Raw genomic sequence first — 27,921 nt, forward strand, 5'->3', positions numbered from 1 at the left:
AGCCCCCGGCTCACCACCAACCAGTTAACGTTTCCAACAGGTTCAGTGACACACCCGTTAAAAAGCCAACTCTAGTGATTGGTGATTCTATTCTGAGGAATGTGAAGTTGACACTGGCAGCCATAAGTGTATCAAGGGGGCCAGAGGAGGCGACATTCCAGTTTTATCTGAAATTACTCGTTCTTCTTCTTTTTGTTGGTTTACGGCGGTTGGCAATGGTGCATGACTGCCACCTTCTGCTCCGAAGTGTGAGTCAGACTAAGCTTACATTCTTGGTCCCCACAAAGAAAAGACAATATATATATATATAAATAAATAATTAAATACATAAAATGTAAAACAAGACAATCAAAAAAAAAAAAAAATCCTCTAATCTGCACCTATTCATATATACCCACCTACTTCATTCACTTATACTCTTTCTCTATCGTACACCCCTAGTGCCCTCCAACCCTATAGCTCTTTAGGAATTCTAAGATTACTTTGACCTGTGGTATTTCAGCCATTTCTACTTGTAGGGCTGGTACTGGTGAGGTTTTAAATGCGCTGCTGCACACTCTTAAGGCCTGTGCCTGCACTATATCCAGCCTTTTTAGATGAGATCTGGCTGCAGAACAATATACAACACACCCACAGTTAATCACAGATCTAATCAAGGCCACATATATTCTTTTAAGGGCCCAATTGCTACCTGTCATACATTTGTCTTCTATTCTTTGTATATGTCTTGACCAAGTTAGTCAAGTGTCAAAGAGCACCCCTAAGAACTTGAAAGTTTCAACTCTTTCTAATTCCTTTTCATTCATTCCTTCAACCCTTCTTTCACTTTCCTCCTTGTAAAAAATACTGTCTGAGTATTTTCCACGGAAAATCTGCACCCTCACTCATATCCCCATTCCACCACCTCATCAATTGCTCTTTGCACTTTCCCAACCGCATATTCCAAATTCCTTCCTCTCTTCCACAGGGCCCCATCATCAGCAAACAGCGACCTCCCTATATCTTGTGGTATCTTTGCAAAGACATCATTAATCATTATACTAAATAATAATGGACTGATAACAGTGCCTTGTGGAGTACCATTTACAACAACATGCTGTCTAGAGCTTTCAGAGCCAATCTGGACCTGAATTTTCCTTCCAAATAAAAAAATCTTTTATCCAGTTGAACTTTTCATATCTTTTTGTATCTCAGTTTCTAGCCTTATCACTGAGTCCATTGTGTGCCTACCTCTTCTAAACCCACTTTGATAATTTGCTAGCAATCCTTTCTTTTCTAGTTCATATGCGAGCCTTTCTGCTGTCACCCTCTCCATTATTTTACATAAATTGGAAGTCAATGCTATTGGCCTGTAACTTGTGGGTTTAGATGGGTCCTTGCCAGGTTTTCTAATGGGGATCACTATAGCTTCCTTCCATGCTGTGCGTAGGATTATATTGCAGAAGTGTCTCCAACTTGCTCTCTTGGCTTGGTGGACTGACTCTCCTCACCAGTGCCAGTGCCTTTTTAAACTGGATTAAATGCTGCCTGTTGTGTTTTTTTTTAAGTTGTTTGAATGTTTTGTTTCTGTTCCTTACAGTCTGATGACATTCCTCTGTCCACCATGGTACCATTTTTTTATTTTTTATTTTTTTTTACAAATTTTGCTTTTGCTCCTTGGTATTTATTCCTCTACTGCCTGAATAATTCCTACGGTCACCTGCCTATTAATATGATTCACATTCCCCACAGTGTTAGCCTTATTCATACTCTGCTCTGGGAGTAATTGGAACTTCTTCCAGTCTGCTTTACCAAAGACCTATCTTGGTACTCATCATTTGGCCTCCCTTCCACTCTTTACCCCACTGAGCATACTATAGGATAATGGTCACTTCCTACCTGTTTCTATTACCACTCCCCAATTACACTTTTTAAGCTGATTTCAGCAATGAATTTTACCAAGGCCCTTTTATCCACATACACTCTATCACTTATGTTTTGCTGCTTCTTGTTCTTTGTTCTGCTCGGTTGACATTCTCATAGCCTCTGCATATGCAATTCTCCCCTCTGCTCTCAGTTTTTGGTTCTCCTGTCTCATTACCTCACACCCCACATTTTCCATTTTTGGGGTTGCCTCCACATCTGGCACATCTTTGCTCCTTACAAAATCTGGCAGTATGACCAAACCTTTGTCAGTTGTAACATCTTAATGGTTTCGGATATTCTTACCAGATAGCTCATACACCCCAACAACACTTTCTTTGGCACAGTTTTTCCATCATTCCATCATTCAATCATCAAAGTCTCACTGTCCCCTTTTACCCCAACTTTTGTAGTTTTCATTCTTTATACGCTAATTTTTACTCCTTTCATGCTCCACTTTAGCTCCTCCATTAACACACTCAGTGGAACTCCTGTGATAATTCCTTTGCACCCACCTCTATTTTGTACTCCCACTCTCCTTGCATTTTCCACCTAGTTTTTCCCGATTTCTTTCAGGTCGAATGCTTTTTCAACTTGTTCATTATTTGCATATTTTACAGATTACCATCACTGAAGATTTTTGCATGCTTGATCTCTCTGATCAACAGCATTGTTGTTAACACAAACGGGCTGATTTTTTTTGATATTCCGCAGGATTTTAAGTGCGCCTTATAGTGCGAAAAATTCAGTAATGTGGAATCGGTGTGCAAGTTTCCCAAAACAAAGTCGGACACTGTAGTTTTCTCCGCCCCCCTCCCCAGTCGGACCAGTGATGACATGTACAGTCGCATGTCGTCATTTAACCGCTGGCTGTCGAGGTGGTGTCCCGAAAACAACGTGGGCTACGCAGATAACTGGAACGCTTTCTGGGGGAAACCTGGTCTGATTAGGAGAGATGGTGTCCATCCCACCATGGATGGGGCCGCTCTCATATCTAGGAATGTGGCCGATTTTATTAGAAAACCAAAACCCTGACAACCCTGAGCCAAGACCAGGAGTCAAAGCTACAGTTTAACATGCTCCTCTGCGCTTCAGTCAGAGCGGTCACCTGCCAAGAATAGAATAGAGGTCTGTCTGTGGAAACTTTGCCTGTCCCCCGAACACCTAAACTTAGAAAAGTTACTATACCCAAATTAAACAGAAGAGGAGCTAAAAACAAAAACTTAACTGAAATCAAAACAGTATTCGATCACTATCATCAAAATCCCTACTAGTCAATGATCTCATTGCTGATCATCGTATTTATTTATTTTGTATAACTGAAACGTGGCTGCAGCAGGATGAGTGTGTTAGTCTTAATGAAGCTACACCCCCAACTCATGTTAACTTTCATATCTCTCGTACCACAGGTCGAGGAGGGGGGGTGGCTGCGATATTTCAATCTAGCCTATTAATCACCCCCAGACGAAAATCTGGCTGCAGGTCTTTTGAAAGCCTCACTCTTAGTCTTTCCCACTCAGACTGGAAAGGTGAAAAATCATTTCTGTTAGTTACAGTTTTCCGTCCACTTGGTCCGTACTCAGAATTCCTATCAGAGTTTTCTGAGTTTATATCAGAGTTAGTACTTAGTACAGATAAAATCATTATACTGGGAGATTTCAATATACATGTTGATGTAGAAAGCGACAGCCTTAGTTCTGGGTTTCTTTCCCTACTAGACTCAATTGGCTTTTCCCAGCATGTGAATGAACCCACTCACTTTTACAATCATATCCTTGATCTTGTCCGAGCATATGGCATTGAAATTGACAAGCTAACAATTTTTCCTCAAAACTCTCTGACTGACCATTACCTTATTACATTTGAGTTTACTTTAATGGGCTGCATAGCATTGAGGAATAAACTCAGCGATAGAAGATGTTTATCTGAAGCTGCTGTGGCTAAATTTAAAGAGAACATTCAGTCATCAATCCCAACAATGCCATATCTAAATTCAAATGAGGATTTCTTCCATACACAGGTTGATGACCTTGTGATTAGCACTATGGCCACACTGTGTTCAAATCTTGACGATGCCGCTCCTCTCAAAAAAAAAGTAATCAAACAGAGGAGGCTGTCTCTGTGGTATAGTTCCCAAATTCGTGCCTTAAAGCAGACGTCAAGAAAATTAGAACGAAATTGACGTTCCATTAAGTTGGAAGAGTCTTACAGAGCCTGGAAAGATAGCCTGAAACATATAAAAAAGCTCTCTGCAGTGCCAGAAGTTCATATTACTCAGCACTAACGGAAGAAAACAAGAACAACCCCAGGTTTCTCTTCAGCACTGTAGTCAGGCTGACAGAGAGCCATAGTTCAGTTGAACCAGTGATCCCCTTAGCTCTAAGCTGTGATGATTTTATTAACTTTTTTACAGATGAAATTCTCATGATCAGAGAAAGAATTTATCAGCTCTTGCCTACGTTAGATAAAAATCTCCTACTGAATACAGCAACTCCTGAATCAGCTGCGACACCTCTTTTACATCTGGAATCATTCTCACCTCTAAATCTCTCAGAGCTAGCTTCTATAGTTTCATCATCCAGACCGTCAACCTGTCTATTAGACCCAGTACCAACTAGCTTCTTTAAAGAGATTTTTTACTTAACTAAGCCGTTCATTCTAGATCTGATTAATCTGACCTTATCTTTGGGTTATGAACCTCAGACTCTTAAGACCACAGTCATCAAAGCTCAGCTTAAAAAGCTGAATCTTGATCCAGATGTTTTGGCAAACTATAGACCCATATCGAATCTTCCATTCATTTCTAAAATCATTGAGAAAGCAGCAGAAAACCAATTACACATCATAGCACAGAAACAGCATTGGTTAAAGTCTCCAATGACATTCTAATGGCTTCAGACAATGGATCAGCCTCCATACGTCTCCTCTTAGATCTCAGTGCTGCATTCAACACCATATATCATAATATTTTGCTACAGAGACTGGAACATGAAATGGGCATTAAAGGAACTACGCTAAGGTGGTTCCAATCCTATTTATCAGATAGACATCAGTTTGTTCATGTTAACAATAGCGCCTCCTCATGTACTGCAGTCAATTATGGAGTCCCCACAGGGTTCGGTACTTGGATCAATCCTCTTTACGCTTTATTTGCTTCCTTTAGGCAACAGTATCAGGAAACACAGCATCAACTTTCATTGGTATGCAGATGACACTCAGCTGTACCTATCAATGAAGCCAAATGAAGTCACCCAGATAGTCAGACTGCAGGCATGTCTTGAAGACATAAAAGTCTGGATGACCAAAACTGTTTTACTCCTTAACTCTGACTCTGGCCCTAATCATCTCATAGAAACGGTATCTAATCATCGAATCAGTCTGGACGGCATTAGTTTGGTTTCCAGCACTGTAAGAGCCTTGGAGTAACTTTTGACTGTCCATTGTCCCTCACATAAAACAAGTCAGTAGGGCAGCTTTCTTCCACCTGAGAAACATTAGGAAAATCAGAAACATCCTCTCTCAAGATGATGCAGAAAAACTAGTCCATGCATTTGTAACTTCTAGGGTGGACTATTGTAACTCATTACTATCTGGATGTCCAAACAAATCTCTGAAAGGCCTTCAATTGATTCAGAACGCTGCTGCACAAAGATTAACAGGAACTAGGAAAAGAGATCACATCTCTCCTGTGTTAGCTGCTCTTCATTTGCTGCCAGTAAAATACAGTGTAGAATTTAAAATCCTTCTGTTAATATATAAAGCTCTTAATGGCCAAGCTCCATCATATCTCAGAGAGCTCATAGTTCCTTATTGTCTTAGTAGGCTACTCCGCTCCCTAGATGGAGGTTTACTTGTGGTTCCTAGAGTCTCCAAGAGTAAATCTGGAGGCAGGCCCCCGCAGGCGCTGACAATAACCATGCTTCTTAGAAATCCCTGTGTCTCTCAGTTCTAAGCATGTGTACTGCATTTACTAACCATGTTTTCCCGAGGTCTCTGTCTCTCCCAGTTTCTCTCCTCTCTCTCCCTGTCCTCATCCTGCAGGAGGTGACTCATCAACATCCCATGTTCCTGCAATGCCTGCTGCTCCCTCGTCTTCATGAATTCCATACTGCAGCTGCATCCACGCTGCATCATGTTCCTGCCTACACCTGTTTGAATGTCCCCCTCTCCTGCTCTCATTCTCACCCTACACTACACCCCCTGCCCCCCGTGCCTCCCCCTCTCTCTCTCTCTCTCTCTCTCTCCCCCTCCGTCCCTCCCTCCCACTCTCCCACTCTCAACCCAACCGGTTAAGGCAGATGGCCGCCCCCCCTGAGCCTGGTTCTGCCTGAGTTTTCTGCCTCTTAAAGGAAGTTTTTCTTTGCCACTGTCGCCAAGTGCTTGCTCATCGGGGGATGTGTTGGGTCTCTTTAAATCATTTGATAAAGAGTTGGTCTAGACCTGCTCTCTCTGTAAAGTGCCTCAAAGTAAGTTGTTCTGATTTGGCGCTATAAAAATAAATCTGATTTGATTTATCTATCAACAGCAGTATAATCACTCTTGCAGAAGAATGGGAAGTCAGTGAAATGTTCAGGTAAATTGCATGAACTCTTTCTGTTCTGTCTTTCTGTAGACCCTCAAAAACACTAACACAATGAAGCGTTATTGCTGTCTTTTTAAGGATTTGCAGTAGAGAGTTGGATCACTAATGCCATCACTGTCTGCTTCAGCATCTGCATAGCTCAGTACAAAAAAGAACAAAAAAACAAAACCCCCAAAGATATTCAAAACAGCAGAAAAAAAACATTAACATACAGCATCCCTCCCTGGCAGACATATATATAAAAACTGCTGTATAAAATGAATATTTAACATCATGAAAAACTGTTTGCACCCTGTCTTCTGGGACACCCACGAGAGCAAGAAAACCTTTCACAAAAAGATTCAGAAACACCTTCATCCATATGCTGAATCAGTTACTTAACAATCATGTATGACTTGATTACAGTATGTACATCTGTGCTGCAAGCACTTGGTTTACTCTGTTACTTTATTGTGCTCTTTATTTTAATATTATTGTGCCCCATTTTACTGTGCCTTAAAGTCTTTTTTCAGTATGGATTTCAGGGAATTGCCATTTCATTGTTAAACAATGACAAATACAGTTCCATTCATTCTTTCATTCATTCATTCATTGATCAGTAGCATTAGCAGCAGCTGACTTGTTGGACACACTCTCCAAATCTCACCTTGTAGTTCTTGGACCTGGATCCCTGCTTTCTTTACAGAACGATGAAGTTCTGGAAAATTAGGATGAAAACAATAAACGCAGAAGTAGACTTTAATTGAACATAAAATAAATGAATAAAATAAATTGCACATCAAATATACAAGAAACATAAAACCAGGTAGTGCATTCTCAGTAAAAACATATACACAAAATGGTTAGGACAAAGATCATGACAGTCTCGCTCTTACTAAAACTGACAACTTACTCTCAGTAAATTTGAAGACTGTTTTACTGTCTGCGTCCCCGACAAAGATGCTGCCATCCCTGGTTTCCACAATATCATGAGGCATTTTAAACTCCTGAAAATGAAGAGAAATCAAAGTCTAGAAACCAAACCTGGACTTGTACTTCCTCCTGAGCACCAAACAGCTCTGATCTGATCTACTGAAGAGCTGGTTTCAGGTTTCTGCCTCCACAGTTACTAAATCAAGGTTCACAGATTGTTTCCCTGAGGTTTAATGACTGTGCTCAACAGAGACCACATACTTTGTCTACATATCTGATAATGATGAATATCAGCATATGTGAGTGTGTCTACCTTCTTGTTTGGACTGAAGGTATCCAAAATATCCTTAGATGAATAATTGATTATAAACCCTCTGATTGGAGCTGAGTGATACGGAGAATCTCCATTTACTGCAAAGAGCAAGCCGTCTACACACACGCACGCGCGCACACACGCACACACACACACACACACACACCATCAGTCATCATTTCTCTAAAAGAGTGTTTAAGACATTACGTCTTTTTAAATAATTGTCTTATAAAAAGGGATACAAGCAGGCATTATGTTCTGATCATCCCCAGCATAAAAGTCCTTCACTCACCTCCAGCAGGGCTGTACGTGATGGCAAACACCTCCCCTCCAAACTCATCCTTCTTTATCTCTTTGACAAACTCTCCAGTCTCTGCGATGAAGCACTGAATACGGCCATTCTCCCTGTCAGCTACGCACACCTCCTGTCGGTCAGCGAGAAACACTAGGCTGTGGGGCACCCTGAACGGTACACGCCTCCTCCTGTCTGAGGAGCCTGCAGAGAGAAACATGCATAGAGACAACTAAGGCCAGACACGGTGTGGAATCTTGCTTGAACATGGCACAACATCTGACAAACAGGACTATCAGTGTACCTCTGGTCGCAACACAAGTTTATGATGGGTGGTTCTTTAAAAAGCTAAAAATACAAAACTGGACCAGTATCAAATTGCACAGTCATTTCAGTTTGAGAAAATCCATGTGCATGTCTTTAGCTGAGCAAGTACAGCTGTATTGTGAACACTCACGGGTGCCTACTAAAGTTTCCTGTTTCTTTTTCTTGAGTCAGTAAAAGATTTTCAAGAAACATTCAGAGATCTACACACACACACACCGACACATAAAATATTCAGCTGCATCCCCACACTGATGCCACTGTAACAGGATAAAACAATATTTCTAAGGTCAAGACATTGAGGAAAGAGGCTCTCGAATCTCACCTGGATGAGGAGAGAACACACGCAAGGTGACATAGATGAGATATGTTTTTCTAACCCAGCATCAAATCAGATCAAATCAACTGTATCTATATAGTGCTAAATCATAACAGTCACAATGGACTTTACACAGACCCAACTCTTTATGGAGTTGTTAAAGAGACCAAACAAATCCCTTCAAGAGCAAGCACTTGGCAGTGGCAAGGAAAAACTTTCCTTAAAAGACAGAAACCTCTGGGAAAACCAGGTTCAGGGAGGGCAGCCATCTGCCTCAACCTGTAGGGTTGACAAAGAAAAAGATACGAAAGAGACAGACAGACAGTGAGAGAGTGTTTGTGGGCACAGTAGAGCGATGGAGAGAGAATGAGAGCAGAGAAGTTGGGGCCAGTGTCACTGAGAGCACTAAGGAAAGATCAGTTCACTACAGGCTCTGATCTCATCAAGTGTCAGTGTATGATAATGAACCTTGAGATTTGATTGTATTGTTTGGATCAGGTTCAGGTAAGACTGGTGTGTGCAGAATCAGACTCTACCTACCTGCTCCCCACTCAGACAGATACTGGCCCTTAGGAGAGAACCTAAGGATCCTAGTATTGCAGTATCCATCAGACACAAAGATTTCTCCACTCTTAGGGTCGACGGCCACATCAGTGGGCTGGCAGAAGTGTTTACTATCACTTCCTGGTGTGAAAGCCTCACCAAGGGCAAGCAGGATTGTGTCTCTTCCATCACTGCTCACCTTTAACACCTGTGAGAGTGTGGGGGATACTCTTTACTCTTTATATTCTGTAATTAAGACCCTGATCAGTAGTGTGATCTTACCTGATGAAGGGCTACGTCAGTGACCCAATAATTATTCTCCTTGTCTGTTGTTATCCCATGAGGTAAATAAAACCTGGAACAGCACAGCACGTCATCACTGTTTGACAGCTTATATCATCACACTCACCTCGGACTGAATCCCATTGTCACCTACATGTTTCTGCCTGATGCCTGCAGGATGTTGCCTTTAGCTGTGTCCACTATCAGAATAGTGGACTGTTGAATGGGACCCAGAGACCTCTCCAGGTACCTGGCCTGGCTGTTAAATGAGCTGAAGAACAAAAAAACTGCTGTTTTGGTCTGTAAAAACTTGTTCTGACAGTGCCTCTTACCAAACACACCTCACTGTGGCCTACCAAAATTTAAAACCAAAAGTATCAATATTGTTTTGATGGACATAAAAAAAAAAAACACATCACTTACTTGGACCCCCAGTGATGGTCTCCTCTATGGAAGATGACCAAGTTTGAGTTTGTGTCCAAGGCAAGTCCTGATACTTGACCCAGCTGAAGAGAACTCTGTGGCCATGCTAACACTGGCTCCAAATGGTAGTCTACAACACACGCATACGAAAAGAGACCAATAATAGTTAAATGTGATGCTATATTTCTTTCAAATTTTTTTTCACTGTACACAGTGAGACCTTCCTAAATCCACAACAGTGGACCTGGTTCTTAGAAGGTTAAACTGCATAGAGAGCAGACAGCAGAATGAGGTGTGATGATTACCTCAAATGGACATTCAGGTGTCAGATATAGTTGTGATCACTGAGTTGACTGAAGGGTGTATCTGTAAAGGGGTCATGAGAGAGCTCGGCAGCAGAGTGAGACCTCTTTTCATTAACAACAAACAAAAAATGTACTTTTCTTCATGTTTAGGTGTTGGCAAATTTCAACAGTTACCTGCAGGTATCTGCGGATGTTGCCAGCAAATGTGTAACTTTCTGTGAATGTGTCTTCCAGCCTTATGTAACTTAATGAAGCCCAACTGTTGTTCTTGAATGAAGCAAACATTTTTACCCAACAGTTTTTCAATGGTTAAGAGGTATGCTGGGTGGTGATGGATAGCTCAGGACCATGTTCTTTCAGCTGAGCACCTAGGCTGCACTTGAGTATTGGCTAACTATTTCACTAAGAGAGTCAATCATATTAATGCTTCCTTCACATGATTTTTATCACCTCCAACTTGTTGCTGACTACTTTGTCATCTGCAAACAGCTCTCACCATCTCTAACAAACTGAAACCAAGCAGAGCAACAACAAAGCGAAGACACTTCTCTGAAGATGGAGGCTAACATGAATGCATCCAACAGAGAAATCCTGTTAGTAGATATAAGAAAGATCATTAATTCCCACAAGTCAAACTGAATATTTTCCTCTCATCAGTCTTTACTAATCCAGGTTAAAGAAAACAGTCTTACCAGCTAGCTGCCTTTATAACCTGCTAAGTCACTGTGACTGTTGTGATTAAGAGATAAATGGAAGCCCCCATTGAGCCCTTTTCACATCCTTCTATCAATCTCTCTGTGATGTGTCCCGGGTAATCATTTCTGTCACTGTGCTACATCACTCCTAATAGGAAGCAAAAACATTATGGTATCCATCCAATATAAACTCGCTATATATCAATATAAAGCCGATTAGAATTTATGACATTTTAAATACTTTTATCAGTAAATGAGGTGGCAGACCTGTCGTTGACCTGATAAAGTATGAGAGATACTTCTCAAAAAAAAAAGGAACATTGAACATTCCTTTAAAGCAATAACCTCTGACACTGATGCCAGAGCACACCAGAGTGTAAGCTGTTTCCATACAGCAGATGAATGAGTCATCCAGACTGTGTTCAAGCAAATGCAGCAAATGCAGTGGGGGGCCTGGCCATGGAGAGGAGGAGACAGTCATGAGTAGTGAAAAGGGGAGGCTGCAGGAGTAATGTGGTGTATTATCGAAATAATTATATCTATATCAATTTCACAAATAAGAAAAGACGAAAAGGACTCAACAACTACATATCCTAACAGAGATGTAATATGTATGCAACATGCACCAACATGCACAAAGCATGTTAATGTTTTCAGAAGCAATGACAAACAAAGCATCCAGGACCCACCTTGTCCTGCAGCTAGCTGCTTGCTTCGTGGGGACTTGGCAGTGGTCTCAAGTTGTTGGAACCTGTGGACTCTGTCTCTAATTAATATTGGATCCTCCCTGGTTGGCAAGGCTAATGTGGCACTGGGAGGGCCAACTTTTCTCTTTTGCATTAAGTTATCAATCTGAGCCACCAGCTCAGCCTGAACTTGCTGCATGTCATTGGGGCTGTATTTATGAATGTGAGTTATGTCCTTACTGTGGCCTAACAGCTTGGATATTTGAGAGTAGCGGGCACCTGCACAGGGACACAGAAGGAAAGGAAAGAGAAAGGACAAGGAGGCTGTAGGCTCTCAGTAAGTGTTGCTTGAGATGTCAAATGCAGTGTTGCAATTAACTTAGCTCTTTCGGTCACATGATGTGAAAAGAGAGAAACTAGCATGGTGAGAAGCTGGTTCTAAACCAGTGTCAATCAACACATGAACACTTCTGGTCCACTGCCCCTTCCTCCCACATTATTATTAGCTGCTAGAAGCTGCAAGGGGCAAGGAGAGGTATGGGTGGGAGGAGAAAGTTGCATGTCTGGACAAAAGACTTCAATGTCTTTTGTCTGAGTGGTGGGTGGTGGTCTAAGTCAACAGAATTACAGTCTCCACAACATTTGACTGATCAGGCCTGAACATGACTAATCCAGGTGCTCCAGAAGAAAGAAATAGAACAAAGTCACTCAAAAGATTTGGTGCAGGGGAACCCCTATTCAGCCCTTTAACTATAAATGGAGAACAATTTGATCCACTAACATTTTTGTAATATCATTAAACATTGAATGCTAAAATCACTCATTTACAACAGACTTCATACGCTTAATATAGATCTTTGTTAGACCTCCTTTAGACTCTACCCTGTTTTTTGGTTCTAATGTTTCACTTGACTTATGCAAACATTTACAGCCAGCTCTGCTTGTGTGTAACAGATTGAACACACCAATTCTTATTGTTCAATCACGGCCCACTGTCTAAGTGACCAGTACACCAACAATGACCTGATCTCACGTAATTTTTAGTCCAACATAGCCATGGCCCAGTGTATTTGCTATTTAATGAACTTGTATGCTGGACAGAAGGAAAACTAGGAAAGATATTTGAGTTAAGACGCACCAGGTGTAACTGAGTTCTGCCTCTAGGATGCATAGAGGGAGAAAAATGGCTGGAAATCATCACTCCTTCATTATGTGTTTGCCTGCATCCAACTTGACGCATGCTGCCACTAGCTAACCAAATGTTTACAGTCATTTGTTTCAAATTAATTGCCTCTCATGCTGTCCTTCCTTTGATATTAGCCTCACACCTCACTGTTCCTGTTTGGATCTGAAGACACAGCCAGGAGGAGGAAATAGTCCAGGACCACAGAACTACCACTCTTTGGGGATGATGTGGTTCTGTTAGCTTCATTAAACATTAAGCATGTACTGGGTGAGTTTGAAGGTGAATGAGGTAGCTGGCATAGGGGTCAAAAGCTCAAAATTGGAGGCCAGAAAACAGTCTGTAAAGACTGGTGCTCAGTGTGGACCTAACAGGAGATCAAAACTCAGGACCTTAGGTTCAGTGAAAGGTTTTTGTGCTTTACTTATCCAGTCCAGTGCAATTGTAATTGCCAGTTGTAAAGATTATTATCCTTGAACTCACCTTTATCCTGAAATTGGTCTGCTTTGTTTGTGCCCAGCAGGGATCTGTTATCTTGAAAATCTTTAAGGGAAGAACGTATTTAAATCTTACAATCATGTCCTATTGAACAGAAGAAGACAAGCATGGAATCCTTTTGGGGGATTATATGTGTCTTGGTACCTGCTGAGTGTTCCATGTGCACCACTGAGTTCATGTGAGCTGGACTGACTCTGATGGGAATACTGGCTTCTGCTGGAATATGACGAAAGAGCTGTTTGGAGCCTGTCTCAATGCAGCTCATGTAGGGGATTGCATGTTTGCTGTCCATATAGTACATAATATAGAAGTTGCACATTTCATCCTCAGAGGTGCCACTACAGACAAAACAATGGGACGAAACACAAGTTATACTCCTCCCCCCAACCTGTAATACTCCAACACCTGTTTTGTGTGGCATAGTGACCTTTTATCAAACTCTTATGCTCACTTCATGGACATTCACAGTGTGATGAAAAACAAAAAACATAAAACATAAACAAACTAATAAAATAAATATAAATTTGTTTAAAACCTACCCATGAAGCACATAATCACTATTCAGAGACATAGAACACGGAAAATTTAAAACCTCCCAAAGAGGCTGCATAATTGCTAGCGCTTTTGCCTCCCAGCAAGAAGGTTGCAGGTTCAATTACTGGGACTGGGGCCTTTCTGTGTGGAGTTTGCATGTTCTGCCTGTGCTTGCGTGGGTTTTCTCTGGGTACTCCGGTTTCCTCCCACCATCCAAAGACATGCAAGTTTAGGTTGATTGGGGATAATAGATTGAGGTCCGAGTGTGAGTGGTTGTTTGTCTCTGTTTGCCTCTATGTATTGGCGCTGTGATGGACTGGCAACCTGTTCATGGTGTGCCCCCCGCCACCTTATGTCAGCCCCCCTCCCCCAAAGAGTAATGACCTGCCAGTAAAGTAGCACAAGGTATACAGGAGGAACATAACCATGGGCAAAAATACTAGCACCCTTACACTTTTAAGTATGTCTTTTTTATGTCTTTGTCAGCAGTGGGGTTATCCTCGATTTGCTAGTGCATTATAAGACTGTTGACAGAAGAGGAAAAAAGAAAAAAAAATGGTTGCAATGGGATGTCGTGTAAGGCTCACTGCCAGAAAGCTGCTTCATAGGTTTGCCAGCAGGACAATGAAACATTTGGAAACAGTTAAAGAGTGTCCCTAAACAGCCAGCAATGTGTCCACTTGTAATTGCAACAATTTTCTAGAAGTGGTGCATTATTTAACAGAAGTGTGAGGGTACAAATATTTTTGGCCATTACTGTAGACCTTCAAATACACATGGAAAACAAACCCTCATCTGTTATTCAAATGGTTTGAAGAGAACAGGATTTCAGATACAGGTCATTGACAGTGTGACATACTTATTCATTGTCACATCGGGTTTTAAAACAGAACTCACCCTATGTAGGTTTTGTAGGTTCTGCCCTCCCCAGTAAACACACATCTTGCAGCAATCGTGTCTCCATTCTTCACATTCAGCTCTTCGTTGGCAGGATAAAAGGCCTGGGGAGAAATAGTGATAATCGTGTGTGTTAGAGCCATTTCTTTTCCTGATGTTAACGGTCTTGGTAATCGCGGGCAGGCACTACATGCTGCATATTGGTGAAAGCACACAATCATGCAAGTTATTACTGGTTTTAACAGCAGCCCCAAAATAGTTTTTTGTTTTGAAAATTCAAGGCACTATGGCATATCTAAGTAGGTTCTCGGGCATTTCAGACTACAACGACCTGAATGACTGAGTTCAAAGCAACCAGACTTCTGGAGGACCTTTCAGCTTAATCAAGGGGCTTCTTTAGTTTAGGAGGTCAGGGACTCCACGACTGTTGTTAGAACTGAAGAGTCCCATTGGAAGAGGAGCAGAATAAATCACAATTTTTTACTTCAACTTGATCAAATATATCTCTACCAATCACACTGAGCAAATTAAAGGCCAAACTCTAATTTGGCATCACTGGTTTTAGGTTTCAGGAAGTTAAATTATCTAAGAAAGCCAAGAAAGTCTAGATTAGCACAATATAAAACACTTGAGTTAAGTTAGCACTGTCATGAATTTCGTACTTGGTCTGTTTTTATTTTTAACTATATTTCAGATTCTCTTTTGTTGAACTTCCTGTCTGTGCCTCATTAGACAGTGAGCAATTGTGTATCGAAGGCATTCATTTTCCAGAATTTTTTGGAAAGTCCCTGTTCCTCACATCTCTGCCAGTGGTGGCTGGTCAGTGAAGGCTGCTGGGGCACTGCCCACATCAATCAAAAGAAAAAACAAACATGCTCTAAGATACAAATAATTATTAAAAGATGGTGTTATTTCAGTCTGTGGGTGACTGTCTATAGCAATGAAATGTTGTTTAAATATTTATTTAATTCTAAAATGGTTTTTATTTTATTCACTTCACCTGAAGTAAAGGATGGCGGTAAAACAGAATCCAGTGTAAGCCCTTGAACATTTGATAAGCATGTGACCTGAGGCTCTCTTTTAATTGGTTTGAAGTAGATTCTTCACGGGACACACGGGACTCTGTGTGTGTCCCGTATGCGTCCAAGAAACATCAGCAGCGAATCAGCGATCAGTATCGTGTTGTGTTTTTTTTTTTTTAATCGAATGTGATTTGACAGTTAATTCCCAGATTTTGTATATTATCAAATATCTAAAAGGAAGAAACGTTATATTGGCAAATAACAGAAATTCCAGATGGAACAATGGAAATTTTCATGTTTTTATTTCTTCTAATATGTAAAACATCCATCCATCTTCTACCGCTATTTCCGGGTCACGGGGTGCTGAATCCAATCCCAGCCAACATTCTGGGCGAGGGCAGGGTACACCCTGGACAGGTTGCCAGTACTTCACAGGGCCAACACACAAAGACAAACAACCACTCACCCTCTCATTCAGACTTACAGACAATTTAGAATCACCATTTAACCCTGACATGTATATATTTGGGCAGTGGGAGGAAACCAGAGTACCCAGAGGAAAACCATGCAGACAACATGCAAACTCCGCACAGAAAGGACCCAGGCCGCAGGGCGACAGCGTTAACCACTACACCTACTACCATGCTGCCCATGTGTAAAACAAACTGAACCCAAACCAGGAAGAAAAATAGCAATACAAAAGAACAGTGGTGTTGTTAAAATGTTAAACCCTACTTTATGTAGTTTTCTTTTTTCACTGCAGCACAACTGAACTGCTTCACTAAAAGTTACGGCTAATGAACCATTGCTGGACGCTCACATTTTTCAAAATAAAAGGACCAAAACATTATTTTCTACCTTCCTTTTTTCCCCATTGTGCCAAGCTTGCACAAACCATGACTTCTGTGTACCATTACACCCCTATGTATGCCAAAGGTAAATTGCACCCCCCAAAGAATTTTTAGCAGGAGCCACCACTGATTTCTATCCATTTTACACTCTGTCATTTTGCCAGATAATACATTTCTGATATCAAAAAACCTTTGGAAGGATGGCTGCAGAATATCCAAGCTTGTCAGTGAGCTCCTTAAATGACCTTTAGCTAATCAGCTGGTGGGACACTGACACGGACGTAATGTCATACCTGTGGTAGTTGGGGGGACTGTCGTCCAATCAGGCTCCACTTCCCATCTCGGATCCTGTAGCCACTAACCACTTTACCTATAACAGAGACACACATCTAATCCAATCAAATCAAATGTCATTATATAGTAAGAAATCATAATTGAGTTGCATCTTGTCATTTTATAGATTCAGCATGTTTAGCTCAAGAGAATTATTTTCAATTATTATACATCCAGACCAGCACTGATAGTAACTAAGATTTTGCTGAGTTTACTCACCAAGGTGGTGTGTGTGGGTCCTGAAGGCGAAGGGGTAGATAGGATATGAAGTGTACTCACAGGCGATGTCTGCATTGGTAACTAAGACAAATAGGAGGTTGTCAAGTCCCTCTTTGACATTTTTGCAATTTATGTCAGCCCTTCTGTATTATTATAATATTATATATAATTTTCTTGTATTATTATAATATCAGCAGGAAAATTATTTTGTTTTCATCATTCATTTCAAAAATTGAAACTTTCCCATATTTAATGTATCTCACATGATATATTTCAAGCCTTTTAAAAAATGTTGTTTTGATCATTTCTGTGTACAGTTCATACAAATGTAATCTATCCTGGTATATTCTTTAAACTAAATGAAAAAGGGACTTTACATTACAGAAATGTTACTGAAAAGTATCTTTGTCTGTGCACTCAATTCTCTCTTGGGTCTTTTAGCATAGCGTAACGTAATTGTGTCCGATACAGTCCAATTCTGTCTTACTTCCGTCGTCTTCCGCTAGAGGTAGTAAAGGTGGAAATGCGTCATCTCGTATGGCCAATGTAACAGATGTGCGCAGTTACGGACATGCTTACAGACATTAAATGCACACTAATCGGATCAACAATTGGCATAACCCACCCATCTCGACCAAAAGGAAATTTTGATCCGAAGGAATGTGATCTGCTTAGAATCTTCCGATTGGGGTATTTACATTAAACATTTTTCTTCCAGTCAGGCTTTTAATCCGATTACTTGTGTCCATGTAAACATACATACTGCCAATGACATGGCCCCAAATCACTTGAGGAAATTTGACCACTGAGCAAGAGTCCAGTATTTTCTCTCCTTAGCACTTTCATGAGTGGCTTGGTATTATGTGATGTTGTTAGTCAATTGTGTGTGTGCATGTGTGTTGGCGTTTTATGCACTTTTCCTGCCACACTTCTCATGAGTATGTTGTGATACAGCTCTATGCCCACAGCCAGACCTTCAGATGATGATCTTCTCAGGCTTCCCCTTACTGTGGAAGATGTCAAGGATTTTCCTCTGGACAGCTGTAAAGTCAATAGTCTTCCCCATGATTGTGGTTGCCAGTATTAAACTAGTCTAAGAAATATCAGGTATTTATACTATATGACGGGTCACTTAACCCACCTCAGAATGATGTAATCTTATTTCTTGAGGTACTGGATTTGTGATTTTCATGAGCTATAGCCCAAAAAACAACCAAAAGACAACAAAAAAGGCTTGAAATACTTAACCCTGTATGCAATGTATCTAGAAAATTTGTACTTCTTAATTCTGAGATTCTGTAAAAAAAAAAAAAAAAAAAAAAAAAAAAAAAGCCCTTTTTCATAATATTCTAATTTAATGAGACACCTGAAGAATTATTGTATTAATCCTGTGACCTTAATAACTTACTAGAATAATACTCATGTCACTTGCCTGGATTAATCATCATTATCAGTATTTTAATGCTAACTCATTTTTATTGAGTTCATTTAATTGTAGGCTATAGGCAAGATTCTTAAAGCACAACACAGTTTCCACAGTGGGACATGTCAGAGTGGTATAACCAGACAAACAGCAGGCCTCTGTGTCCTGATATTCAGGACATATTGTGAGCGTATGATTGTGTTGTCCGAGTACTGGGTGGTTAAACTTGACACAAACATTGAAAGCAATAATAATTAAAAGGACTAAGCAGTGTTGAGTGGAGCCTGGCAATCAAAGCAGGTTATTTAAAACAGCCACACATTATTTACTAAATTCCTGCAGAGATGATTTACTTCTATGGACTTTTAATTATGTCCATGTGTGAAACCAAAGCACAGCATACAATATATGTCTGTTTTCAGGTGTAAAACACACAATGAGTGTGTGTACGTGGTTGCGTTTTTTGCAATGAAATGGCAACCTGTTATAATTATACTATAAATGGCAGAATTTCAGCTTAAGATTAGGGGTGAACAAGGTTTTGTTTTTTTCCATTAGTGTTGGTATCTAAATGGAAACTAAATGCATGTAGGTCAAACTGCAGGGATGGAAAGGTTCCATTGAAAGATTTAAGAGGCATGGTCTGTGAAGAGATGTCCATAGATATTGGAGTCAAGTGCAACTGACCTTGGTTCACTATCCGTTTCGCCTTTTATTCAAAATGCTACATCAGTTTGCACCTTTCTGACTAGGTTAAGCTCATCAGACTAGCTGACTCAATTTCCTTTGGATAGGTATCGGATGAACGAATGAGAATGTTCACAGACATCTATGAAGAGATGTGTTTTTGTGAAGACAAAGAGATGCTCCTTCTCTTACAACATTCAGGAGCAATTAGACCACCTGTGTGTCCATCCAAACAGTGTTTAATGGGAGATAGTGGATCTACAGTATAGAATATCTGCCCCATCACAATGCTGTCAACCCTAGTAGTGTGGGCCATTGAAAAGAAAACAAATCTCTAAAACAATTTGAAACCAAAAGATTTAGGAAAACATACCTCTTTTTCCTGGAAGAATGATTGTGTCCACAGACATGAGCAGGTATATCCCCGCTATGAATGGCTGCCTTTGAGGAGAACACAGTACCATTAGAGGACACTGAAACAGTTCCCCCCGTTAAGAGTAGTAGATGATTTTAGATGTTAGGACTTACGGTTTGGATGTCATCTTTAAAGTAAGCCCAGAGCAGTCTCTGTGGTGATCTGCAACACAGTAACATACAAGCATTATTATTAAGTTATTATTGACATCAGATGAAGAGATAAAATATTAAGGATAAGATAGAAACACATTGTGAAATCAAACAAAGAGTTTTCAGAATGTGTCAGTAAACAGTGGAGAGCCAGGAGATTTAAAGCTGCTTAATAGTCTAAGGATCTTTCTTAAAGGAGGAGTCTACAGCCAATGTAGCTCGGTGAGGCTGAACCACAGTAGTGCTTTGGGCCAAATGCTAACAGAGCTGAGTTTAATCTGCGTAGCTGAGAATGTTGGGAATGAAATTAGTCTTGTAGGTATATGTGGTAGAATAGAAACTTGTGATGGCACAAAATGAACCACAAATGAGGGATAATCACTTAAAAAACAAATGCTGAACCGACAAAAAAAAAAAAACATTGAGAATCAGAGCTCCCTTTGTTATTGATAATTGATATATAATTGAGTTACCTGTGAGAACATTAGGTAAAAGCCTGGTTTAGATCCTAGCACTGAAAATTGTTTGTCTTCCACACTTACACCCAGAGCTATGGGGACTTTGACCTAAACATCCTGGGATGCTAAGTGGTACCTGTCCTGATGTCTACACTACATATGCTATACATATCTACATATGAAATAAAGCATGGCAACTACTGTCGTCTACACAACACATCAGTGTTATTTTCCTATTGGCTCAGGAGTGACACTGCTTACCTCTACAGCCCTGGTTCACTCAAGATACATGAATATCAGTTAAAAAAAAAAAAAAACTTCCATTTGGGCTGACCTCTGAAAGCACTGACATCTCCATAATGGATCTGCAGCACGAAGTAGGACATTCCCGAATCTTTCCCAACTTTAAAACCAACATCTGATGAAACAGAGAACAGAGACATGAGACCACAGAGAACAGAAACCAAAGACAGAACTTTATTACTTGTGAGGTCTTTTGCAGACAAACCTTTCGGCAGCTTAGTAGGAGGTGCATTCCGAGCCCAGGCATACAGAATGGATGCTTCATCCTCACATGTACCTGGTACACTGCCACAATCCCTGGAGAAACAAATGAGGGGATCATAAACACTTTTGGTTTATGGCTGAGCAGACGAAAAAAATGAAGACTGTGGAAGCGAGAGAGCAACAAAAATTAAAGCCGTGTGCTGCAGTGTGAGGGACACATCCATAACAAAGGACTGGTCCTAGAGAAACCTGAAAGATTATGTTTTATGGATATAAAACTTTATAACCTGGCACTCATCTCCTCAAAAATTAAGGAGTTGGTCCTGGACTTCAGAAGGAAGAGGGAGGATCCCCCCCCCACTCATCCGAGGGGACCTAGTGGAGAGGGTCAGTGACTTGAGGTTTCTGGGGATGTACATTTCCCGGGAACTTACATGGGGCACTAACACCAATGCCCTCGTGAAAAAGGCACAGCAGCGTCTGTACTTTTTAAAGGTCACTGAGAAGGGTCAACGTGTCCCAGAGCCTGCTGCTGTCCTTCTACAGGTGATCAGGAGCAGCTCTCAGGATGACATGAAGGCTCTGGAAAGAGTCAGGAAGTCAGCACAGAGTATCATAGGAGTTCAGCTTTCCTCTCTGTCGGAAATCTACATCACCAGATGTCTGTGCAGGGCCAAAAGCATCACCTGTGACAGTTCGCACCCCAGACACAGCCTGTTCTCACTGCTGCCCTCAGGGAAAAGGTACAAATACTATTTACAGCTGATCTTATTCTGACTGATCAGGTAGAGGTAAAGAATCTGCAGCTCCACAAAGCTGAGGGAAACAGCAGCAGTGTTGGTCATGTTGTGGGTTTGTCACTATGAACATCATCTTTCATGTGTTGTGGCCGTTGTACCTGCTGTTAATATAAAACTGCGATAGGTCCAGCTTTATTATAAACTGAAGGGATGAAATGTGAATACATCAAACACAAATTGACTACTTATTGAAGTAATAAGAAAATATTACAACTTTTATTCGGTAAATGTTTCTATGACATGAAATGACTTCTCTAATGGCAACTTTGTCACTGCTACAGCAGTGGAAATGGGTACAAACACACATATTAAATTCATGTTGCCAGATAAAAAAAGTCTTTAGCTTTGTATTGAAACTCTTCACTTCACCAGTGAATAAGATCCAGAGCTTAGCACTTGGCTGTGAGCTAATGAGGGGTCTTACCAATTGCTCCTGGTAGAGGCTGGAGTCTGGCATCCAAACAGCAGCATGTGATGGACTGTGTCCATACTGGCATGAGGTATGAAGTCCACTGTGGAGGAGAGGCACCTCATTAAAGTTTTTAACACCAAAGAAACTATGATGAAGTACATGTGGCATAAAACTGCTCAATAAACACACAGTACTCTAGCCTCATTTACATACCAACTCACAAACCTAAACACAATGGAACCGCCAGCAACCAACTCCATATTTTAAGCCACAACTGTGCTGTTTAAAGCTCTTTCACCCATGAACCCTTTGTGGCTTCAGAAAATGAACATCTCTGTACTGGTTGTATTAGATTTAAGTGCCAAAATCTGACACTACTGATCACAACATTGCATAACGAGGACCTTAAAGCACAGTGTGGCATTGTCTTTTTGTTGTTGCCTGCTCTTGAGATAATTGTAAAAGATCAAATTGCCTGTGCACCGCTATTAGTGTCACAATTACGAAGACACTAAAGAGCACACATACAGGAACAATGATCTCCGTACCCTAACCCTAACCCCGTATGACAAGCACACCTACACTCCATTTTGAGCAGCCAGCACCCAGCTCTTTCCCTGTGACGCTGGCATTTCATGATCACCCTTGTTAACCTGCAGCAGACCCTACACTGGCAGATGTTACCTTGGATCACATCACATAAAAAGGTGAGAGTAGAAAGACTGATAAATGTAGAGGCAGATCCCCTGCTCAGACTGACAGAACAGACCTAGATTCTGTGATTTCACCTGTCAGTATTTTTAAAAGATATACTCACCTATATATGCATCTCGAGTTGGCATCGGAAATGCCATGCACAGGTAAGTGTCCGACTAAAATATTAAAAAACACACACACAAAGATACTGATTGTTGATTAATAGAGTTAACAGTTTGATGTGTCATTTCCTGTGTGTCATCTTTGAGAGGCAAGTGACAGTGAGGTTTTCTGGGAAGTCTGTAAACACAACCTCAATACACCTGATCAGCTACCAAATATTGGCAGACTCACCACGGCAGGGGCAACACTGTTCATACGAATCTCCACCGAGAAGTTGTGAGGATTAGTGAAGACCTGTTGCTGGGTCCTGGACTCACAACTGCTGGGACCCACCAATACATCTTCCTGAGACCTTTGAGAAAGACACAGATAACCTTTAGGACAGAACACAGCTTTATCAGTTACTGCTGAATTACTGATAAGTACAGACTCACACAACTAAGTACAGAAGACACATCTAAAAACACACACTTTTCATAGACCATTATTTTTTCAGTCCATGTAACCACTTCACCAATGTTGGGCAAGTTACTTTAAAAAAGTAATTAGTTACAGTTGTTAGTTACTTCTTCCAAAGTAACTAAATTAGTTACTCAGTTACAAATTATCACAGTAACTTGTTACTTCAGAAAGTAACTATTGCGTTACTTTCAAATAAAAATTTAAATGCTGAAATGTGTTGGGATTTTGAAGCCCACTTCCACCCCTCTTTAATTTAAAATGCATGTGCATGTTCAATTACCGTAATTTCCGGATTATAAGCCTCTACTTTTTTCACACGCTTTGAACCCTGGGGCTTAAACAACTATGCAGCTGATTTATAGATTTTTACGGGTAACAAGCTTCATGCCGCCAATACATTTAGCATCACATCAGACCAATGAAATTACCAAACTGGTCACAGAGGACCAATGAAATTGTTTGCATTAAAGTGAACACACCCACACTAAATTCTTCAGATCAGTCATTTATTTTGCACTTCATGCACACACCCTTATCATGGAAAAAACACAAAGCGATGCATATGATCCAGTTTTCAAGTTAAAGTCGATCAATCTGATGAAAAGGCGAAATCTTTCTGTGTAACATAATTCCTGCCATATGCCATTTCCTCTCATATTTCCGACACCTGCGGCTTATAAACAAGTGCGGCCTATATATGTACAAAACAGTTTTTCTCTTTAAATTTAGCAGGTGCAGCTTATATTCAGGTGCGCTCTATAGTCCAGGAATTATGGTATAAGACATTTGAGTAAGTTGGAATTACTTGACACGTACGTGGAAAGGCACTTTTGTCCAGGGCATAATATGCATTTCATAATTCCATTCATTCCTTTAATTTCTTGGAGGGAAAAGTAATAGCTATCCTTCCATTTAAAGAAAGCAACTTTTGGATTATTTGGGCTCGCCATTCCTGTTTCTCATTGACTGACTCACTTGTGTCGTTTGTTGTGTGTCTGACTCTGCATGCGTTTGAGTTTCTGTAAAAAACACCTGCCCACCTCTGCCTCTGATTGGCTCACCATGTAATTTTACTCTAGCTCAGCCAATCACCTTCATTTATGCAATTGTCTCCTATCCACTAACCAATAGAACAGTAAAAAAAAGTCTGTGCCTCTCGGCTCAGAGATCCAGTTGGTCTGATGAAAAGAACAGCTTCAATTATAGTAGCACAGTGGAATCAATTAGATTGCTTCTTATTAAAAAGCAGCTTTAATAAGTCTCTGTGTGTTGGCCCTGCGGTGGACTAGTGACCTGTCCAGGGTGTACCGCTCCCTCGCCCAGTGTGAGCTGGGATTGGCTCCAGCACCCTGCACGACCCAGAAACAGATAAGCAGTTGAATGAATGAATGACACCTGAGGCCCGGTGAAGAAACACTAACTGATATTCACCTAGACAGACCAAAGACATAAACTTTAGACCAGTGTAACAATAAGAAGATTGTTTCTTTAGGTCATGAACATCAGTGACATCTGTCCAGCCACAGGAGCTGGACGTCTGGATGTCTGTCTGATGACTTTTATTTTTGTGTTGGAGGCCAAAAATCTATGTGGGTATGGATCATATAGATTATCAAGGTTATCTTTTGTTATAAACTGGAAAGGCGAAATCCTTCAGTCTGATAATGAGCTACTATTCTATACTATACAGCTACTATTCTAAAGCCTTGTCAACAACAACGGCAATGTATCCATGACAGCAACCAACTGTTATAGTAGGTAGCAAAACTTAGCAGTAGTGTTTTGACAAAATTAACAAATATGCTAAATTAGTTGAATTCACATGTTTAAGGTTAAGTTTCACCTCCAGGGAGGGTTGACAACGGTGGAGTGGATTGAACAGTGACTTTCTCCTGAAAAAAAGTCAAAGAAAGACGAGCTAAAGTCAGGAGAGGTGGGACTATTTTTTTCACAGTGGGGCTATTTTTATTGGATAATATGTAATTATTACTGTACTAATAAAAAATTACCATGAAATAGATTGTGTATTCCTCTTTCATATTTCCATTATCAATAACCATTTTATAAAAGCAATACAGCACTTTAGGCCATGGTATATTGCTTAAATAGTTAAGGGAAGTGGATCTCTGAAATATTGTACATCCTGTGTATCATAATCACCCATGTAGTTGATGATATTGTCACTTTCACTATCTGAGTGAGGTTTTTCCACTCCTGTCTCTCCTCAGAATAGACCATATCATGATCACTCAGGCTGTCTGAGGCTAAGACACAAGTTTTTTACTCAAAATAAAGGTTTTTTAAATATAACGCAAAGTGTATTCAAGCTTCAGGTCCATTCTCCTGTGTATTACACTCATAAATTCTTTGACTATGTACACATGCTGTGAAGCATGACTCTCCTGATTTCAGTCAATGGTGATAATAAGACTGATCACACAGTAATTTTCAAGAACTTGTTTGACTCCCTTTTCTGTCATTGTATGACTTGTTAGTTTTAGCAATTTATCCATGATAATTGAATGACCATGCATGTACATATGTATACACATGTACAACACACAAACAAGTGAAAAGATTACACATACAAGTAAAATGCTCTTATAAATACAGCTGAAAACATTTTGATCAGGCTGGAGGAGAAACTAAGATAAAAATGTGATCTGTGGTGACTTGTTGTCTAGCAGCTCATGACAACCTGCTCAGCAGCATACATATATCTGAACTTGTATACCCCCCAGGGGCCACAGGAATATACTAGGGCTGAACGATTAATTGTGGCCATGTAAAAAAGTGTTCACATGACGCGCGCGCAGAACGGACAACTCGACTGCACCATAACCTGTTGCGCAATGGCCTCTGACTCGACGGAACAGTCAGAAAATGGCTCAACTGAGACTTTAGTCTCGATTAGGAACAGCACATCAGCGAGGTGGGAATTATTTCTGTTTTAAAAGGAAGATGCTGCGCAGCGTCAGGTACCGTGCAGAACATGCCGCGCTGCTTTTGATAATTCACGAGGCCACACTACAAACCTATTCCAGCACTTAAAACCCCCCACAAAGCCATTTGCGACAGTCGTATAGCTAAAATGCCGAGCACCAGTGCACCACACACACTAAACCCAAGACATCATTCATCATTGCCCGACATGTTTGAAAGTCAGTCCATATGAGCGCAGTTCTAAACGGCACGGGGAAATCACTCGGGCAATAAGCGAGTTCACTGCTAAAGATGCGGTGCCTCTCAGCACGGTGACCCGGGCCTGTTGAAAAGTGCACGCTATAAAACAGTGCCTTTTTCCTTTCAATGACTTTTTAAGTTATGTACATAAAGGCAACGCCAAAGATGTGTTGCTCTTACGTTTCTGTAATGAGCAGTTAAATAAAAGCATGAACTGATGAAGCCCCTTGAATAAGAGGCGAAACTTCTTCATAGACAAATACAAGTCCAGTTGCCCACGAAACGGAACAACCTGGATGAATGAGAATATTCATAGACATATTGTTAAATAAAATGTTATTTTTCAACTCTTGCATCTTCTTGTGACAACTTATAAATCTAACAGACACCTAGCCTATGGGAAAGAAGATTCTATACTAAATGTATCAAATATTGTGTTGGCCATATTAAAATAATTCACAGCATTTGGTTGGGAAAAAAGAGGAAAAATAATGATTTTGAAGAAATCCTATATTAAATCACAATCGCACTATTGGAGAAAATAGTCGTAATTAGATTATTTTCCCAAATCTTTCAGCCCTAGAATATACTGTTTTCCAGCAAGTGTTGCTTGAAAACGTGCTCAGTCACTATCAGACATTTGCTGCCCCAAAGAAATAGGTATTAAGTATGCTTTAAAATAACAGTAAAACCCTACTCTTATACTGCTTATACTAATTGGAAACAGAATTTTCAGTTGTGTATGTGAACAGTTAATAGTGTGTGTAAAAGCTTTTCACTTGTATGTGGTGTTTTTGCACACATAGAGAAGTTAAAAAAAAGATCCACTTAAGTGTAAAATGCCATACCTTTTAGACCCAAACACAGGCTGTTTTACCTCCAGACTTTGATTGTGACAGATGAATAATAGCAACACAGCACAGAGCACAGGGATTCCCATCATGCTTGTTAAGCCTGCAGTATGTTTGGCTGCTACTGTTAGGCTGCAGATGTGAAAGACTGTCAGTGACCACTATGTCACAGCAGTGTCACTGCTGGTTCTTTACTCAGCTTGGTTGAGGAGTAGAGATGTCAAATGAGGTGAAGGTGGCACCCCTGCTGGACTTCAGTCCTTCAGCATGTCTTACATTTGAAAGGTCCTCCTACCAGATAAGATGGTTAAAAGTCTGTCTGAAGATACCACCTGTAAAAGAAATGACAACAAATCCAAGCATATCCAGGTCTGTTAGTGCTTTTTAACTATCTACATGTTGTTGAAAAGAATTATCCATAATATGTTTATTAAATATACACATGATATATCTCCTCCTGGTTCATATGGTGCATAGGGTTCATTGAACTATTTGTTTTTAAATCTATCCTCTCTGACCTGGAAGAAGCTGACACAATTACATGATAATAATTTTGTTGAATATACACAAATATCATTATTTCCTTCTATTCACTGTTACCTTCACACACAACTTCCATAATTTACACAATATATAT

At 40.4% G+C, this 27,921-nt stretch overlaps 1 protein-coding gene across 1 annotated transcript in view; it reads right to left on the reverse strand.

Moving 5' to 3' along the window:
- LOC115052492 (peptidyl-glycine alpha-amidating monooxygenase B-like) overlaps positions 1-27,614 on the reverse strand; it is a 37,169-nt gene extending 9,555 nt beyond the window's left edge. Inside the window, exons 1-22 of the mRNA XM_029516650.1 lie at positions 27,282-27,614; positions 23,020-23,140; positions 22,787-22,841; positions 21,982-22,069; positions 20,759-20,850; positions 20,585-20,668; positions 19,754-19,802; positions 19,599-19,666; positions 17,116-17,196; positions 16,857-16,933; positions 14,691-14,794; positions 13,404-13,597; positions 13,245-13,304; positions 11,582-11,857; positions 9,893-10,022; positions 9,624-9,740; positions 9,470-9,542; positions 9,185-9,395; positions 8,002-8,205; positions 7,710-7,825; positions 7,377-7,470; positions 7,131-7,181 (exon numbers count right to left, since the gene is read on the reverse strand). Of these exons, the coding sequence (XP_029372510.1) occupies positions 7,131-7,181; positions 7,377-7,470; positions 7,710-7,825; positions 8,002-8,205; positions 9,185-9,395; positions 9,470-9,542; positions 9,624-9,740; positions 9,893-10,022; positions 11,582-11,857; positions 13,245-13,304; positions 13,404-13,597; positions 14,691-14,794; positions 16,857-16,933; positions 17,116-17,196; positions 19,599-19,666; positions 19,754-19,802; positions 20,585-20,668; positions 20,759-20,850; positions 21,982-22,069; positions 22,787-22,841; positions 23,020-23,140; positions 27,282-27,376 (2,440 nt within the window). The 5' untranslated portion in view covers positions 27,377-27,614. The remainder of the gene's footprint in view (positions 1-7,130; positions 7,182-7,376; positions 7,471-7,709; positions 7,826-8,001; positions 8,206-9,184; positions 9,396-9,469; positions 9,543-9,623; positions 9,741-9,892; positions 10,023-11,581; positions 11,858-13,244; positions 13,305-13,403; positions 13,598-14,690; positions 14,795-16,856; positions 16,934-17,115; positions 17,197-19,598; positions 19,667-19,753; positions 19,803-20,584; positions 20,669-20,758; positions 20,851-21,981; positions 22,070-22,786; positions 22,842-23,019; positions 23,141-27,281) is intronic.
- Positions 27,615-27,921: the final 307 nt, after the last annotated feature.

This window comes from Echeneis naucrates, chromosome 12 (genome assembly GCF_900963305.1).
Source record: "Echeneis naucrates chromosome 12, fEcheNa1.1, whole genome shotgun sequence".
NCBI classification, from domain to species: Eukaryota; Metazoa; Chordata; class Actinopteri; order Carangiformes; family Echeneidae; genus Echeneis; species Echeneis naucrates.